This window comes from Filicampus tigris, chromosome 9 (assembly GCF_054856515.1).
Source record: "Filicampus tigris isolate MCC_2025a chromosome 9, RoL_Ftig_1.0, whole genome shotgun sequence".
In the NCBI taxonomy this organism is placed as follows: Eukaryota; Metazoa; Chordata; class Actinopteri; order Syngnathiformes; family Syngnathidae; genus Filicampus; species Filicampus tigris.
In genome coordinates this window covers 15,065,658-15,084,896 of record NC_141225.1, presented here as the reverse complement: position 1 = coordinate 15,084,896, position 19,239 = coordinate 15,065,658, and the positions used below count along the sequence as shown (strand labels likewise).

At 39.3% G+C, this 19,239-nt stretch overlaps 1 protein-coding gene across 1 annotated transcript; it reads left to right on the top strand.

The window, feature by feature from the left end:
• Positions 1 to 6,528: 6,528 nt before the first annotated feature.
• LOC147142201 (sodium- and chloride-dependent GABA transporter 2-like) lies at positions 6,529 to 18,865 on the top strand. The gene is made up of 15 exons (XM_086040423.1): positions 6,529 to 6,640; positions 9,909 to 10,099; positions 10,732 to 10,866; positions 11,964 to 12,104; positions 12,226 to 12,310; positions 12,623 to 12,755; positions 13,748 to 13,882; positions 14,089 to 14,192; positions 15,008 to 15,132; positions 15,229 to 15,341; positions 16,087 to 16,224; positions 16,312 to 16,414; positions 16,493 to 16,593; positions 17,130 to 17,300; positions 17,411 to 18,865. Exons 1-15 carry the CDS (start codon positions 6,564 to 6,566, stop codon positions 17,498 to 17,500), a joined length of 1,842 nt encoding a protein of 613 aa, XP_085896549.1. The 5' UTR covers positions 6,529 to 6,563; the 3' UTR covers positions 17,501 to 18,865.
• The last annotated feature ends 374 nt before the right edge of the window (positions 18,866 to 19,239 follow it).

Here is a 19,239-nt window from a genome sequence, read left to right as displayed (position 1 = left end):
CATAGAAGGTCACAGGTCAAAGATATCCGCTTGCCTGTGACGACAAAGAGCAGGGCCGTGCAGAGACCTTTGGAGGGTCAAAGGTTAAATGGGGCACGTGAAGGTGGGCATCGAGGCTAAAGAGAAGGGAGAGGGATGCGGTAGTATGATTGATTTGTATTTTAGGCTGGGGGTAAGCTACAAAGACAAGCCATTGTAGGCCGTTGACGGGAACAGAATGGGAAAAGACACTTGTAAATTGTAGTTTGTAAAAATTAAAATGGAAGTCATTCCTAAATGGGTAATATAGCCCCTTAGCAAAGCTGAATTGATACGATAAGTAATATGTCATTTATTGTGCAGCTTTGAAAACTCAAAATTAAAACTCAGCACTCTATGGTATTAAAACAAACACAAATAACATTGCCGATGCTATAAATATTTAATGTATTCATATAATTTTGATCTTCAAATCAAATATGATTTGATTTGATTTGATTTGACTTTTGATCTTATTGGGTCACCGTCCAGGGTGACGCATGTGGTAGCATAATGATTCATTATGGGGTTGTTGTTTTTTTTTTTTTTTTGCATGTGCGCTTGCTGTGTAGCTGTTACATTATTTTCTCTTTAGACATTTAATAAAATCCTTACTAATTTGCTTTTCCTGGTTGATAACTCTCCCCTGAAGACCCCCGTTTAAAGTGTACAAGTACTTCACCACCTAATCATTTATTCAGGTGTTTCACTTCTCTACATTTCACATTAGCAGTTAGCCTGGCTTCTCCAGTTTCTCCCGTTCCGTCTTCGTGCTCGATGTGTCGCACGCTTAGCTACTACTTGCCCTCCCTTAGAGATTATGATACTTGTCACGAGTGTAGAATATCCACCGTTGCGGGGGCAAGGATTAGTCAGTCAGAGGAGAGGATCCGCACATTCGCATCCGCAGTCAGGAAATCATCAAGAGACACAAAAACTGTCATTAAAAGGTTTGAACGAAACTGAATTATTAAGTAATTAATTGCTAAATTGTTTATTCGTCACCGGCGAGGATAAACAGGTTGTTACAACATGTAGATTAGGATACATTATAGGCTGTTATACCGAAACCATCTTCCATATTGCAATCAATTACTATAATCAATATGGCATTATTTAGTTATACAAATTAAAATTCAGTATGAAATTCCTTATTCCTCTTTAAATTCACTGCCATTGACAAGTATGCAGCTCATATATGTTTTTTCAACGGGGATGAGTGGGGGAGTGTCTGATGCTGCTCCAATATAAATCTTGGAAACAACTTTACTGATGCACAGCCACCAGTAGATCACATCAATGCCCCATTTTAGAAGAGATCAGCACAAATATTAAAAGAGTCTTTATTAAATAATTCATTGATGTTGGCTGGTCTCTTTGACAGGTAGTTTAATAAATTTGGTAAGCACTGTGCCTACATGTATGCATACGGCAGGCATAGGCCTACATCAGGGGTGGGCAATTCCAGTCCTTGAGGGCCAGCATGTTTTCTATGTCTCCCTGCTGCAACGCACCTGATTTAAATGATCATGTAATCAGCAAGGTCTGCAGAAGCTGGATAGCGATACTGACCATTTGAATCAGTGGGCTGCAGCAGGGTGACATATGAAACATGGAGGACACCGGCCCTCGAGGACCGGAATTACCCACGCCTGGCCTACATAGCTACATACGTATACATACAGTATATACATGCATACATACATGTTGATATACAGTACATATCTACACACATGCATCCATTATACTAATGATTTGGGTAAGTGGGCCATCAATTTACAGTATCTGAGCTGTAAAGGAGATTGATAGACAAGCTTTGAGCTGCTCATAAGCTTGCAGCAGGTGAGAAGTCACACGTTAAATTACAACACTTAAATGAGATTAGCTGGCCACTTAACAGCAACGCGAGTGGTGAGCACACTCGGGCGGATGTAAACTGCGGCAGGATGTAGTGTACCAACAGCAAACAGAAAGTGGACATAAGTATTCAGTAGGTCAGGAAGAGGTGTCATATAACTGACCTGAAATATGAACAATTAACCGCGTTTGTTGATGGCAATTCAATGGAAATTTTCAATGGAAATACCTATTGAATGCTAACTATGATATATTTCCATCATATGAAAAGCTTTTTTATTCTAGTTCTGTAGAGAATTTTATGGCGATGCTGAATGTATGTATTCTTTTAGTAATCCAGACACCATGAAGCAGAGTTTAGAATATTTTTGCATCCACATTCCGACTTTCAGTGACGTGTACATGAGCTGCTCCCATCTTATCCAGAACATACGACTTGATCAACTGTGACAACTAACAGTGGGAAAGAGGCATTTTTTAATAAGGCTAGGATGGCACATTAAAATGCTTTGTATGTCAGTGTGTCGCACTGATGTAAACGTTAAATAAGTGAAGACTTTCCCTCTGGCTAGTCTTGACAGATCCTCTTTAAAACCTGACAGGATCTGTGCTCTAATCCCAAATGGCCCAGACAAATTCACCTATAATACTTCCTCTCCTTCTCCTGTCATGCAGCCCATTGATACTCAAGATCACACATTGGATTGCAGCTTAATAAAATCGATAAATGTTCAATGTAAATATGATATTTCAATTTTAAATTACATTCTTTGCAATAATGAAATATACCAATTATTTGGTGAGGTAAATCAAAACAAAACTAAACCAAAAAAAGTGTGAATGGTCTCCTGTCACTAGTGTATGTGTCAGCGCTGTGATTAGGGGAAGGGGGAAGGGGTTACAGTTAGGGATAACCCTCTGCAATATGCATTATTTGGCCACTATTTCAGCCCACAAGTTAATTCCTTCTGGCCCGCAGATCACAATAATTTACATTGTAAAACCAAAAATAGCAAACATTTAATACACAACTGTAATCAATAATACAGTAACTATATTACACCCAGTCTGTACAAAAATAACATGTTAAAGAGGCAAACCACAGTCACAAGTGTTATTTGTAACGGCAACACTAACGCCGGATGATTCTTTTTTGTGATTTTGTGATTTTCATTTTTTTTAATGTGATATTTAGTATTGGGAAATTTAAGAAGACTGCTTCCATTTTGGCATACACATTTGTACTTTTACATTAATTGATGAAAACTGTCTTTTATATCGGGGTAAATGTGCCCGCCGATAGTGATGGCTTGACTAATTACGTCAGTGTTCAAGGGTTAAGGAACTATGTCCTTGTCTTTAATGGATGGATGGAAGTGTCTTGTTACTGAGTCCAGTAGACCAAGCAGGATGGCGAATGACAAGGAATTGCAGCACCTCCAAGGGGCCAAGATTGAAATATCAAGCAGATACAATACCGGTCTCCTGAAATTCCTTCCTACCAGAGATGAGAAATTCAGGTCAGGAAAGTAAAAACCCTGCCACAGTTTGGCTTGAGCCACAGGTGCTTCTAATCAACGACGGACCGACAGACCGGTCTGTCTATCCGCCTATGACGGACACCCATTTTGCAGGCGATAAACAACCGTGCTGATTAATATTGCGTCTGTGGAATGAATCTGAGTTAGGCAGCAGAAACAGGTGAGCTGTGATTGGTCATTACCGGATCCCTTGGGCACTGTGATGTAATTTCACACACCATCAGTCGACAGAAATTGGCAAAATGGCCCCCCAAGAAAAACCAAGTGGATCTTACTGCTTTATTCCATCCATCCGTTTTCTGAACCACTTATCCTCGCACACCCTGAACTGGTTTTCATCCAATTGCAGGGAACACAGAGACAAACAAACATTGACACTTACAATCACACCTAGAGGAAATTTAGAGTGTCCAATTAACCTACCATGCATGTTTTTATAATGTGGGAGGAAAACAGAGTACCCGGAGAAAACCCACGCAGGCACGGGGAGAACATGCAAACTCCACACAGGAAGGCCAAGGCCGGATTCAAACCCACAACCTCTGCACTGTGAGGCGGACATGCTAACCAGTCGACCAAGTGCCCCTCCTGTTGGAAACTAATTAATAAAATTTCATAGAACAAATATAACACTCGTAAACTTTTTTTTTTTTAATCAGAGGTGCAAATAAACTTTTCTTTTCTGCCCTTATACATCAGGTTTTCATAATATAACAATAATACACCACTGCACTGTATGTATATATTAAAGAATTAAGGGTTGAGTTCAGCAACAGCTGGAATGTTTTTCTGAAACAACATAGCTATAAATTACAACACACTAAAATCTATACTGCACAAGCTTTTTTTTGGTCAAACTTAAAAACAAAAACTAAAAATATCACAAAAACCTGATGTGCTGGAAAAAAAAAGTAAAGATGTTTTTGAAATCAGCATCAAAAATATATTTGGTGACACATAAAGCCATCTCAGATTTACCGTTCATCGTTATTTAGGTTGTGACCTGTATGTCCCAGACGGACGCTCATTCGGAGGACGGAGGACGAAGTTTGTTTTTTTAAGGATGACAGCCGCCAGTGCTAGCTTGTCCATATTTGAAAGTTTTTGCTGAGCAGCCTACCAGGAAGTAACAGGGAGGCTTTTCCCGTTTGTTGGCCTATTGCTGTTAGCACTCTGAAATCACTCTGTCAGGCCCTCTGCTATTTGATGCGCATTCTGATGCAGCAATGGTGCTCTGGAGTCAAATGAACTTCAAGAACTTCATGCCTTCGTTTTTAATGAGGAAAACTCTGGGGACGTGAGGATGACAGGGTTCAGTTTGCAAAATACCCAGCTACGTGTAGGCCTAAGAACTAAGTCCATGTTTACAAAGGCAGCGCAAGGCAACTTTGTTTACAGTATATAGCACATTTCATACACAGGGCAACAAAATGCGCTTTACATAGTGAAAAGCACAGCACGTAAAAGCATTTATAACAGAGCAGCTGAATATTTTAGCAAAGCAAAGTGAACAAAAATAGCTTATTAAAATTGCTTAAAAGAACATAACATTGACAACATGTAAACAGAATTTGCAAACAAAAGATTGACGGAAATTCAAAAGCAAGGGAAAGAAATGCATTAAAAGACCATATAATTGGTTGATTCTTGTAAGAATAATTGTAAACATAGTAATCATACATTTGCTGCTATAATGATGCTTTGCACAACTAACTGCGAGAAGACCAGATGGAGCCACACTGACGATGAAGATGAAGATGATTGCTAAAATATCCAGCCACACTGTTGCCACTTCCTGAGGATGGTTACCAGGCACGATTGTCAAGAATTGGCAGAGCAAACAACAAAATGCAGATCAGATTTAAAAGATCAACCCTCACAAACTGGAATTGTCCTCTTTGTAGATGGTTCATCAAAGAAAAAATGATTTCGGCAAAACACAGACAGGCTTTGCGGTCGTCTCACAGACAGCCGTGTTAAAAGCTTAACCACTTCCTTCCCATTATCCAGCTCAGGCAGCTGAGCTAGTCGCGTTAACAGAGGTGTGCAAAGTAATGAAAGGAAAGGCTGTTATAAATTATACCGACAGTCAGTATGCCTTTTTATATTGTCATATATTTCCAGGAATATTGGAAAAATAGAGGTATGATAACATCCACGGGAAAACCCGTCACACATAAAATTCATGAAATATACCCTTTGCTTGTTGGCCAACACGGCACCGATGGCGTTGGTGATCTCGTCGTGATCCCCCACACGTCTATGGAAAGAGTCATGATTTCTAAAGGATTTTACTTTTGTTGCCGTGTTTATAATTCGACTGAATAAAGCCTTTTGGGGAAGTTCTTTTTGATGATAAGTTATGGACCAAATGTAGAATAAACAGGAAGGAAATGTAAGAATCATTGTAAATATAGTAATCATATATTTGCTGCTATAGTGATGCTTTGCACAACTAACTGCGAGAAGACCAGATGGAGCCACAGTGTCGGTTGCCAAGATGAAGATGATTGCTGAAATTTCCTGTCACGTTGTTGATTTCTCTACTAAAGATTTCTTCATGTCTTACCACACATGTACAAAGTAATTTTCCACCTACATGCGTCCACATAGACAAACAAATACAAGACATTCCAACTGCCCTTTTGCTCACCCCATCCTTTCGAGTTGGAACGCCCATGTCACTAGGGAAGTCAGAAAGAATAAAAAGAAAGAAGCCGGAGAGACTGTTTTAGAACGTACTCAAGAATTGTATTGTACAGTTCTTCTCCGTTTTCTTGGCAAGCATAACATTCAAAAAGAGTGTCTTCATCCCCTTGTTTTCTGTGGTTTTCATAAATGTCTATCTGATAAACCTGACATTTTAAAAATGGTTAAAAAGATAAAAATAATGACAGGTATGAAGGAAAAAAAAACCTGCATTTAAAAACGTTGATACTTGGGGATGACTTCCTTTCTCTTGGCAAAATTATTATGCCATTATTAAAAGATAGGGAAATGATGCAAAGAAATTGAAGCACCGGGAACCAGTTCTCAACAAGAACTGGTTTTCGAATCCCAACCCTAATTGTAACTATGATGTTAAGCAGGGATAATAGGAAATATTTTTGCAAGAAGAGGTGGGGCACTGCCACAGGTGATCATCTGATGAGGCAGTTCTCTTTCTGGCAGCTTTTATTCTTCACGCTGCTCGAATCAAGACAACAACTACACCGAATGGAAAGGTGAGTAAAAGAATTATTTCTTTTTTCTAACCAAGTTGTTTCTTCATTTTAAAACCACTTTTCCTTTCCCACCCTTAAAGAGGCACTTGATTGGGTTTAATATTGCCACTTATATAAAAGCACATCTTAATGATGTTCATTTTTTAACGGGCGTGAACTGGGTTAAATAAATGTGGGAACCCCCCACCCCCATTTCAGCCTGTCAACATCACTATGAGGGGAGGAGGCAAGCACTGTCATATTTTTCGTAGTAACTTTGAATGTATTGATGCCAGATGCATAAAACTTGCTGAGGGTGTGTATTTTTTTTTTATCACTCGCAGAGAAAAAAAAAGACCCTTTGTATTTATTGAATTTGAAAATGTACATCAGTTGCACATGATTAAAATGTGGTAAACCAATGTCATTTTGCCATGTTTTCTGGAAAAATATACAAATGATAAGTGTTGAATACATTTTAATCGTGTGCAACCGAAAATCCGGTAATTTTTTTCAGTGCGTAATACTTCAGAAGACACATTATTTGACTAACCAAAGCACATATTTTGTCAAACCCTTAGGGTCATGGGAGGAGAATAGGTGCTGGGATTTTAACTCATTCACTGCCAGATATTTTCAAACCCTCTTTTACCCTAACGTTTGACAAAAATGTGGAAAAAAATGGCTGGCCTGTGGAAAGACAAATAAATGTGTCTTTGGCAAGTGAATGAGTTTTAAAGTTCCACCAGAAGATCCATTTGAATTCTGGCAAAGTTTGATCCTACCAGATCGCTTTTTTTCTAAAAGAGTGTCAAAGCTGTTTATCTGTTTCGCTATTGCGCACATTTCAGTCCGATTGTGTGTGTTACTCTTAGCATTTAAAATGACTTAGCAATATATAAATCCATAAATCTAAGAAGGAAAGAAAAACAAAGGAATAAAGACAAAAGACAATCACCAGTGAGAGAATGTTTTTAAACGATTGTGCCAGAAATAGGCGGCACGGTGGCCGACTGGTTAGCACGTCCGCCTCACAGTTCAGAGGTCGTGGGTTCGATCCCGGCTCCGGCCTCCCTGTGTGGAGTTTGCATGTTCTCCCCTTGCCTGCGTGGCTTTTCTCCGGGAACTCCGGTTTCCTCCTACATTCCAAAAACATGCTTGGTAGGTTGATTGGATTCTCTAAATTGCCCCTAGGTGTGATTGTGAGTGCGGATGTTTGTCTCTGTGTGCCCTGCGATTGGCTGGCAACCAGTTCGAAGTACAACTCCATTAAAAAAACATGATAAAATTGAAAGAATTTGCCATACATATTTGTGATGTACGGTGTACATGTTTGAAAAGGAGTTTCCACCTATACAGATTATGCCGAAAGCATCCAACTTGACAGATTCTACTGTCCGATAAACCGGTGATTCTCACATTAGTGTGCCGTGAGAGATCTCCAGGTGTGCCGCGGAAAATTACCCAATGTCAATTATTTTATTGAAAAAAAAAAATATTTTCCTTAACTTTTTTTAAATGTATCCATGCCAACCACGTATAGTAACAGGCAAAACAATGAAATGCTCCTCTGCTAAATGACCGAAGTTACATAATTGACCTTTTTATACACTTTTGTGAATCATTTTCCTAAGTGGTGTGCCATGAATTTTTTTCCGATGTGAAAGATGTGCCTTGGCTCAATAAAGGTTGAGGGACGCTGCCATAAACCATTGCAGCGCAAGATGGTCATGGCAACAACCAGCGCCACCAATCGGAGATGTTGCATTTTCTGAGTGGTGGTGTTTGTTTGCTTTTTTTTTTAATGGAGTCGAGGACAAGAAGAAGAAGAAGAAGAAAATACACCGCTCCTGGTTCAGAACCAGATTCCATCAAGAGCAAAGAGATACTGGGAAAGGATGTTTGTGTTTGGTTTCATACTTATATAGCTAATTTGTGTAGTTAAACAGGTATTTGTATTTGCTTTGTTGTTATGGTTATGTGGTTTGCGTTTTTTCCCCTCAAGTCAATTTATTAAAACATGTCTTTTTAAATTTACTGCTGATCCGGTTTGTTAGTATGCGAACAGGTCGGGGGAAAATTGTTGATGAAATGCCATTTGGATAAAACAATTTTTTTTTTTTAAATACTCCATGAGGAAAAATGATCTTTTTTTGCTGTTGATGATGCTTTGATGTGTAATACTTTAGTCTATGTCGCCTACATTTCACAATATAAGTGATTTAGTCTATGATGAAGCGCTCTGTAAATCGATGTATGGATTTGCTTAACTCATAAATGTCCATTGTTTCAACATGCAATAATGTAATGCAATATTTGTTTGGCCAGGAATAGTCGCAACGCGGCATTCTGATTAATATTGCATTTGTGGAATATGAGTTCCATCCGTTTTTGTCCATCTCTGTGGGCGGCCATTTTGCTACTTTCTGTCAATTGAAAATGACATCACAGTTGCTCAGGGCTCAGGAAATGACCCATCATGGCCCAGCTTCAGAGGTGAGCCGATAGAAAGTGACCAATGGTCGCTGATGGTGTTGAGGTACACTTGCCTGAGTTGTGTGCGGGCAGCGTGGAATCATTTCCCACTCAGTGACTTTGTCTGTATGTGTGCCCCCATAGTCAGCTGGGATAGGCTCCAGCACCTCACCGTGACCCTGTACAGGATAAGCGGTGTGGAAGATGACACACACATACACACAGAAAGTAACTAAGTGGCTCCCCCCTGAGATGGCTATAAACGGGTGGATTTTGCTGCTTAACTTATATTCCACAAACGCAATAATAATCAGAATGCCACGTTTGGACTAGTGAAGGTGCATAGAACACATTGTTGTAAACATTTTTGGGGGGTTGACTTACCTTTATTTGTGAATATATTTTTGACAAAAGCAAGCGATTATTGTTTCTGCGGTGAAGTGACAGTGAAGTGTGAAGACAGAGTCTGAGTACTGTGAAGGTATTTCTGAGAAAAGCCAGTGGGCTGAACTGATGAATGTAAATTAAAAATCTTCAACTGTACATTTTGATTTTGGTACTTAACATGTTAAATTTTACCTTGTGCCAAAACTAAAGTGGTTTAAGGCAATTTTTTTCAGGCGAATTACTGCTAAACTCTACTAATTCCGGTTGAGAGCGTAGGGATCTGAATTGACTTTATGACTCAAAGTGTATGAAAATGCTCTTAACTTTTGTTTTGTATCATAGGTTTCGGTTTTATATTTCCCTGTGGTGTGTAGATGCCTTTTAAAGATTTCCATGCTTCTTCCAATCTTGGATGACATTGTTGCAGTGCCATGGAAATGTCAAATGACCCAGAGGTCAAGCTCAAGGCAAGCAAGGAAAGCGCCTCGTCTGGACCCATCACTGTCGCGAGAGGCCAGTGGTCCAACAAAAGAGAGTTTGTCCTTGCAGTTGCCGGAGAAATCATTGGACTTGGAAATGTGTGGCGGTTCCCTTACCTGTGCTACAAAAATGGAGGAGGTGAGTTGGAAAAGACACAAGATGATCATGAAGAAAGAAAGCATGTGGACCGTTCTTCGGGCTGGCGTGGCCATTTTAGAGTGGATTGTTGTCGGCACACGTCATGCAGAAAAAATGGGATATAGCAAGAAGGGGGCAGATGATTATTTTATGAACCAGATTGTTTTTTTTAAAGCCTTATATGAGCACATATACACAACAAATTGATGGATAGCTAGTTTGGAAATTTAGAAGCCAGAAGCAATTGTTTCTTCAATTATTTTTCAATTTATATTGAAGGGGAGGATTGGTAACAACACATTGCAGTATCTCATATCTCAGTGTTGTTGAAAGTGAAAACAATTTACAAGAAATATTAAATTGAGGGCTGCCGCTCAACAAAATGAGGTTGCGGGCCGGATCTGGCCCCCCGGGCCTTGACTTTGACACAGATGCTTTAAGTTTCTGCATGAGGCTGTGATAGTTTTGAGTAGTGGAGTTTTAGAAAAATAAGCTTTGAAATCAATGAATAATCGTTTTAATAATCGTGATTTAAATCTCAATCAAAATACTTGTGGTTATTATTTCTTCCATAATCATCCATTCTGAACGTAAGTATAGAATAACGTATGGCACTCTTTTTTTCCTACCAGGGGTGTTCTTGATCCCGTATGTAGTCTTCCTCTTTGCATGTGGCATCCCTCTGTTTCTGCTGGAGATCGCTCTTGGCCAGTACACTAAACAGGGCGCCATTACCTGCTGGAAGCAAATCTGTCCCCTGTTTGGAGGTAAAAATGCACTCTCCAGCTACATCATTTTTTGAAACGGCATGAACTAATAACACCTTATACAAGATATGGGGGAAAAATATATCACTCTATTTTGAGAGGAATACATTTAACATGTTTGTGTTGTCATTGCCTTACTGCATTTTGTAGCCAGCAGTTTTTCTTAAAGACGAAGTCAACCCAATCCTATTTTTTTCAAGAATATGTTCTATGCAAGCCCACTAGTTGAAACAAGGCAGTATGAGTAATATGAAATATGAGTTAAGCAGCAAAATCCACCCATTTTTAGCCAACTCAGGGGGCGGCCATTTTGTCTTCTGGCGACTGAAAATGACTTTACAACTGACTCAGCTGACCTGTTTTCTGAATCTGAGCCTGGTTTTATTTATATATATAGACCGTGAGGTTTCACACAATATCGCAATGAATATTGTACTGTGAGCTATCAACATTGTTACATCCCAAAAATGTGGCCGTGGCTTTGTCTAAGGTCGTACACACAGAAAAACATTCTATATTCAGTATGATCATGTTTATATTCAGTCTAATTATGTTTTGCAGAGGAGGGTTCCTGTGCTGATGTTATGGTCCTATCTGGGTTTACACTCAAACCCGAACCACTTTAAAATAAACTGTATAGGGTTTCATGTCAAAAGATCAGCATAATACATCTGTCATCTTTGTGGAGTGCGCCACAGCAGGATTTGACATTTTATTTATGCGGTATGTTAGTTTTAGTTTTTCTGGAGAGCATCATGGCATACCATCTTTATGAACATAATATAGGCATTCATTTTTGTATCATCCCCAACTGGGGGTGGCATGGCTCAGGTGGTAGAGTGGTCGGGACCCAAACCAAAGGTTGCAAGTTTCATCCCGAGCCCCTGTAACCATGCCAAAGTGTCCTTGAGCAAGACACGAAACCTCCAGTTGCTCCTGATGCTGTGTCATCAGTAGGTGAATGAGGAGGCAGAAGTGCTTGGAGAGCCTTAAAGGCGGAAAGGCACTCCTTTCCAAAGTATGATGATGTGACTTTTTCGATTTTACATGTCAATATTTTCTGTTTCGTTTTGGGTTTTTTTTCTCCAATCTCTTAGGGATTGGTTATGGATCTCTGATTGTAGTTTTCTACTTCGGCATCTATTACATCATCATATTCGTGTGGGCGTTCTTCTACCTCTTCTCTTCCTTCAGCTCTGAGCTTCCGTGGGCAAGCTGCAGAAACAGCTGGAACACAGGTGTGTAAAGTAAAAAATATATCGTTTGGAGAATTTTGAGCACCACTGCCGTTGGGTCTGTAAACTCATGAGCACAACCGTACTGCATCTATGCACTGTATGCTGACTGCCTTTGCAACAGAGACGTGTTTGGAGTTCAATCAAACCCGCGTTCTCAACTGGACTGCGGCAGAAAATGCAACGTTCCCTGTGAGGGAGTTTTGGGAGTAAGTTCAAATTTTTACTAATAAGAAGCTCGGAAAGAGCCTGATGTTAAAGTGGAAGTCAACCCCCCCAAAGATGCTTTGCAATAATATGTTCGATGCGCCTTCACTAGTCTAAATAGGGCATTCTGATAAATATTGTGTTTGTGGAATATGAGTTAAAAAGCAAAATCCACCTGCTTTTAGCCATCTCAGTGGGCAGCCATTTTGTCACTCAGAAAACAGATGAGCCGTGATTGGTTGTTACCTGAGCACTGAGCAACTGTGATGTCATTTTCAGTCGACAGTCCGCTTTAATGGAAATTTGATCCACAGGAGGAGAGTACTGAATGTAACAGCAAGTCCCAATGAGATCGGTGGTGTTCGATGGGAGTTGGCTGTGTTTCTTCTTTTATCTTGGATCATCTGTTACTTTTGCGTGTGGAAAGGAGTCAAGTCCACAGGAAAGGTAGATGTCTTTAACATGTGTTTGCTTCTTCGTTGCACACAATCTATCGACAGGCGTCTGTCTGTCTGTCCGTCTGTCTGTCTGTATATCTATTGTGTCCGAACAGTGATTACTTTCACTTTCACCTTGTGTGCATCTCTTTTTCCTTTCTCACTGGCAAATATTGGTAAATAGAAGCGGGCGTACAAATATTTGAAATTTAATCACTATAAATCAGTTATTTGTCTTTTTTGTTGTGATTCGTGATTGTGCGATGTTACCACAACAGCCATTCAGGAAATTGTTTTTAAAGAATATTCATATATTTTATGAAATTTGAGAGTACTAGATTGGCTATCCTAAATTCCTACTTAACACATGTTAACATTTTTAAGACTTTGCAAAGATTCATTTAAGACATTTTTAATTAAGGCCTCGTTTTTGGGTTCATGTATTCAATGCCTTTGAAGACTTTTGAAAGGGCAAGTCAACCCAAATGTGTGTTTTATGCAGGCCCATTAGTTGAAACATGGCATTCTGATTAATATTGTGTTTGTGGAATATGAGTTAAGCAGCAAAATCCACCCGTTTTTAGCCATCTCTGGGGATGGCCATTTTGTCACTTCTGTTGACTGAAAATGACATCACAACTGCTCAGGGCTCAGGTAATGACCAATCACATCTTAGCTTCAGAGAACAGGTCAGCCGTGATTGGTCGTTACCTGAGCCCTGAGCAGTTGTGATGTCATTTTCAGTCAACAGAAGTGACAAAATGGCCACCCCCAGAGATGGCTAAAAACGGGTGGATTTTGCTGCTTGACTCATATTCCACAAACGCAATATTAATCAGAATGCCATGTTTAGATTAGTGAAGGTGCATAGAACATATTATTGCAGAGATTTTGGGGGGTTTGACTTCTACTTTAAGGATCCACAGGAGCCCTGTGATTGGGATAACATTGAACACAAAAAAATGCACTGTAAAGAATATGAATTCCCACTTGGTGTGACAGGTTGTGTACTTCACGGTCACATTTCCTTACGTGATGTTGGCCGTGCTGCTTATTCGTGGACTGACGCTGCCCGGGGCCATAGATGGGATTAAGTTTTACCTCTACCCGGAACCATCTCGCCTCGCTGATCCACAGGTATGAACGGCTGAACCCATTTAATTTCATGTGAAACATCAAGACACAATGAGAAACCACAAAGATTCGTGGGTTATTTATGTTCAATTTTTACTGTGTTGTGTTTCACTACTGAAATGATTTATTGCATTGCAGTCAAACATTACCGAGCAAACGTAACATTTTTCAACACCTCTCACAACACTCATGATGTCCTTGACTTGCAGGTCTGGGTGGACGCAGGCACGCAAATATTTTATTCCTATGCTGTTTGCATCGGCTGTTTGATGGCGCTTGGCAGTTATAACAAGTACAACAACAACTGCTACAAGTAAGTTGACATAAAACCTGCTATGTCTATATGTGATGCAACCTGAACAATCTAATGAGAGCCAATGCAACGGGCTTCATCAAACATTCAGCCTCTATAGCCTGCCTCATGAAGCGTTTAAGTTCACTCTTTCAAAGTGCTGTTAGGAAAACCCATTCTTAAGAAAAGCCTCTGAGGCCAGTTGTAACAGATTTTAATTGAAGGTCAATCTACCTCATACTTCTGCTGCAAACGATTTTTAAAGCCCTGTACATTCACATAAATGTTTAAGTAAACATTGTGCAAACCCATGCCACTGTTCAGTTTCAGGAACATACTTAGCTTACAAAAAGAGTAGCGCATTGTAGAACGTTACATGACATTGCAGATTTATGTAGTTTTAAATTAGCATATTATATCCCACCAGATCAGATAAGATACTGTAAGTGTTCTGGCTTCTGCGCAGATTCCAAAAACATGACTCCATCATGTCGATAAGTGTGAATGTGACTGAATCCTTGTTTGTCTACATGTGCCCTGCACCACTACTGCCACTAGGGGGTGTCCTGCCTCTATCCAATTAGTTAGCTAAAATTGGCTCAAGTTCACCCGCAACTCTGATGACGAAAAGTGCTGTAGAAAAATGGACGGACGGAAATGTGTCAAACAATATAGTCTGGGCACAACATAAACAACTACAAAACCACTGCGGCCCACTGGGATATACTAAACACAAAAACATTATCATTTAACAATGATAACACACACATGCGTTTTTAGGACACTAAATATGACTTAAGTAGCAATGTTTAACATTTTGATGTTGTTCTTTTTAGAGATTGCATCTATTTGAGCATCCTGAACAGCGTGACCAGTTTTGTGGCCGGTTTTGCCATCTTCTCAGTTCTTGGATTCATGGCTTATGAGCAGAACACGGACATATCCAAAGTAGCAGAATCAGGTAAGACGTCACACATTGTACCTGTGCAGTTATGTGATCACAGCATGCATGACCAGTGACCACACACTCAAAGAAATTGATTGTTTTCTGGCCCAGGTCCCGGGCTGGCCTTCATCGCTTACCCTCGAGCCGTGGCCATGATGCCGTTTCCACAGATTTGGGCTGTTTTCTTTTTCATCATGATCATCCTGCTTGGATTGGACAGTGAGGTTGTACACTTTTCTATTTCTTGTCACATGCTAATGGACAGATGAGGAAAAAAACCTCAGGTCAGATTTGGTGCATTTAAACAACCACGTTGTTCCTAGTAAACATTGCATGGATAATAACGATCATCTTATGGTTTGATTCTAATTTTTCGAAGGCACAGCCTTTGTTTGGATGCCATTACTCTGTGGCGTTGTAACTCATGTGTTGGATGAAAATACACGATATACATCCGTGGCAAGCGGTGGTTTAGGGACCCTAAACCACTACCTTACAGTCGATAACCTCCTTTAAATGACATCATCTGCACAAGATGTAATCCACCAGCGCGCTTCACCCTGTGTTCCAGGCTCATCTGGAAGAAAGTGTTCGGTATAGCCATTACTATCCTTCAGCCGAGTCCATCACCATCTGTCCCTCGAGTCCCTTTCCTGGCTACCAAATGTACCCATCATTGCTTAATCCCCCCTGTTTCACCAACATGTCCATTGTTACAATCTGCACCAATCAAGACTCTCTCTCTCCGTCTGGGATGATCAGAACTACTTGAGGATTTTTCTTAACGTATATAGTTCACATCCTACCTGTGGGGCATAGCCACTAAAAACATGAATCATAACATTCTCGATTTCAAATTTCAGCCTCATTGCTCAATCTGAAACTCTTTTCTGTGATAGCTTAATACCTTGTCAGAAGCAAAGTGTATGCAAATGTGTACAGTTTATAACACACAGGTCTCTCCTTCAGTTTGTATTGCTGGAAGCTCTTGCAACCGGTATTTGTGACCTGAAACCTTCCATCTTCTACATTGGCCATAGACGCAAACTACTTCTTCTCCTCATCTCGGCTATCTCTTTCTTGGTGGGCCTCATAATGGTCACTGAAGTAAGTCAGGATTAAGGTTACTTTCTGTGACTGACCTTTTTTTTTTAGACGTGTTCATTCTAAAGGTGCCTCCTGTCACACACCCAGGGAGGATTGTACATCTTTCAGTTGTTTGACTACTACGCCTGCGGTGGGATGACTCTGCTTCTCTTTGCCATACTGCAGTCTGTATGTGCTGGATGGGCTTATGGTTAGCAGATTTCACATTGTAATGTCTCCTGCATTGTTCATTTACCTTCCTCACCATCTTTTTTCCACATGACCACAGGAGCAGATCGTTTCTATGACAACATCGAGGACATGATTGGATACAGGCCTTTACCATTGATTAAAAACCTCTTGAAATATGTCACTCCTGTCATCTGCATGGTGAGTAAACATTCATGGCAATACCGTTTGGTATTAACCGTTTTGAAACTGAGAGCTGCAGCTTGGGTAGTGAGTAATGTGAAGGTCTACCAGTTTGATGCATTATTCTTTCAATGGCAAATTTGATCAAACTACCTTCAATAATATTATCCATCCATCCATCCATCCATCCATCATCTATATTATATTATTAATAATTACTGATATTCACTTATACGAATACATGAACACGTTAATGAGTCCTCACAATAATGAGGAAACAGATCTGCAATAATATACAACACTTTTTTCTAAAATTACCCATACGCCTTTTATCATAACTGCGTGTCTGATGTTTGTAACGAACCACTTGGTGTCAAAATTGGTTAGGAATTCAACGAGGTATGAGTCTTTACTGGAGCCAAACAAAGTCACTTCAATACAAGTAAATGCAAGAAATGACGTCGAGATAGCCGAGGTTCAAAATGGTTGCTAGGTCTGCAGTCATCAACCGGCCGAGGCTCCCTCTAGTGGTTATTTATCTCTATGATTTTCAGGGAACATTGATCTTCTCCTTGGTCAAATACAAACCTCTGAAGTTCAACAACACCATTGAGTATCCGTGGTGGGGTTATGCTCTGGGCTGGTGGTTTATCCTGTCTTCCACACTCAGCATTCCAGTATGGATGGTGTACAACGTGATTACCACTCCAGGGACAATTCGTCAGGTAACATTTTGATTTGATTTGTATTCATTAAAATTCTCAACCCTAAAATGGATTCTGTCCTTACATAATGTTTTTGAAGTAATACAACAATGAACATTCTTTCTTGCTAGCGTTTCGCCATCCTTTGCACTCCATCTGAAGATCTTCCGTCGCCCAAATCGGACAATGAAGTACTTGAGCAATCAGAATCCATGCTGTGAAAACATCGGGCTCTTCCACCGTGAGGCACTACAAAAAACTTTAAATATCTTAACACCAAAGATGACATTCACAACCTGATTTTCACCCTTTCAAGACAGGCTATACATGGTTAGAAAATAACCTATCACAGTCAATGTCTAATTGTTAGTCCATTCCTATCCTCCACTATTTGACGGTTTACATCACAGGGGTCAAACTCAAGGCTAAGGGGCCACATCCCTACTGCAAACATTTTTTTGGAGAAAAAAAAAAAACTTTTTACAGTAACTTGTACAAACAACAACTGTCCTTGACTACCTCCCTAGGTATCCATCAATTTGGTTTGTGTATGTCATGTTATGATGAGGCAATGAAACATGGATATTGTTTCATATGCAGTCATAACAGCCATTTGAGGGAAATCATGTCAACCATGTGGCCTGGAACAAAAATGAGTTCGACACACATGTCTTAAAAAAAAGGGAGTAAAAAAGGGAGCATTTTAATGTGTTGCCAAAAGCAACTTCAATTAGGTAAATGTCATGCGATGCTTTAAAACTTTCGGGCTTTGATAGTATAAAATTGATTTCTGCTTAGCTACCAAGGACAAGAACACAGAACATAGAGCTCCTTGTCCATTAATCAAAAACATTGAAGACAAGGTCAAATTTATGAGGGTGATTCTTTGTTTGCATTGATAGAAGTATTTGTGGAAATGTTAATTAATCACAAATCAATTTGCACTATTCTTCTCTCAAAACGTTATTTAAGGTCAGATTTATGGGGTGATTCTTTGTTTGCATTGATTAAAGTATTTGTGGAAATGTTGTTTGATCACAAATTAATTTGTAGTATTCTTCTGTGAAAACATTATTTAAGGTCAGATTTATGGGGGTGATTCTTTGTTTGCATTGATGGAAGTATTTGTGGAAATGTTATTTAATCACAAATTAATTTGTAGTGTTCTTCTATGAAAACATGAATTAAGGTCAAATTTATGAGAGCGATTCTTTGCTTGCACTGCCGGAAATATTTGTGGAAATGTTCATTAATCACAAATCAATTTGCACTATTCTTCTCTCAAAACATTATTTAAGGTCAGATTTATTGGGGTGATTCTTTGTTTGCATTGATGGAAGTAGTTGTGGAAATGTGGTTCCATCGCCATACAGATAAACTGTTAGTACAACCTTGAAAGTAGAATAAAGCAATTGTGTTGAGTCCTGACAAATGGATCTTGAGTCTAGATTCTAGAAGAGTGCTTTAATCTTTTAAATGAATTACATAAAACATGTTTCAGTCCATCAGTAGAATGTGGATCTGAATCAAATTGTCACAATGTATCTACACCTTTCATTTCTACAATAAAACATTGTTGGACATTTTATGTTCTATTTCATTGGTTTTCAAACTTTTGACACCAAGAACAACCTCAAAATATAGTTAGCTTTCCAAGTACCACCATATATTATTATACAGTAGTGTCGTAGGCCAAAGTGTTAATCAAAAACAAGACCTAGGTTTTATTCCTAAATATACCGTATATTTAATATTGTTGTAAGCTGCTGTAATTACGCACATTCTGAACATTAATGTTGTGCTAGGATAAGAGACAATGGAAAAAAAAATAGAAAAAAAAAGTATTTTCTTTACAATAATATGTTATATGCTGCCCCACTCGTTTAAACACCATATTTTCATTAATATGGTGTTTGTGAAAATGTGAATTTAGCAATAAAATCCACCTGTTTTTATCCAT

Coding starts and splice junctions, on each gene's coding strand:
- LOC147142201 (XM_086040423.1), top strand. CDS start 6,564: ATGAGGCAGTTCTCTTTCTGGCAGCTTTTATTCTTCACGCTGCTCGAA. Junction 16,415..16,492: donor ATGTGCTGGATGGGCTTATG/GTTAGCAGATTT, acceptor ACATGACCACAG/GAGCAGATCGTTTCTATGAC. Junction 17,301..17,410: donor CTCCAGGGACAATTCGTCAG/GTAACATTTTGA, acceptor CTTTCTTGCTAG/CGTTTCGCCATCCTTTGCAC.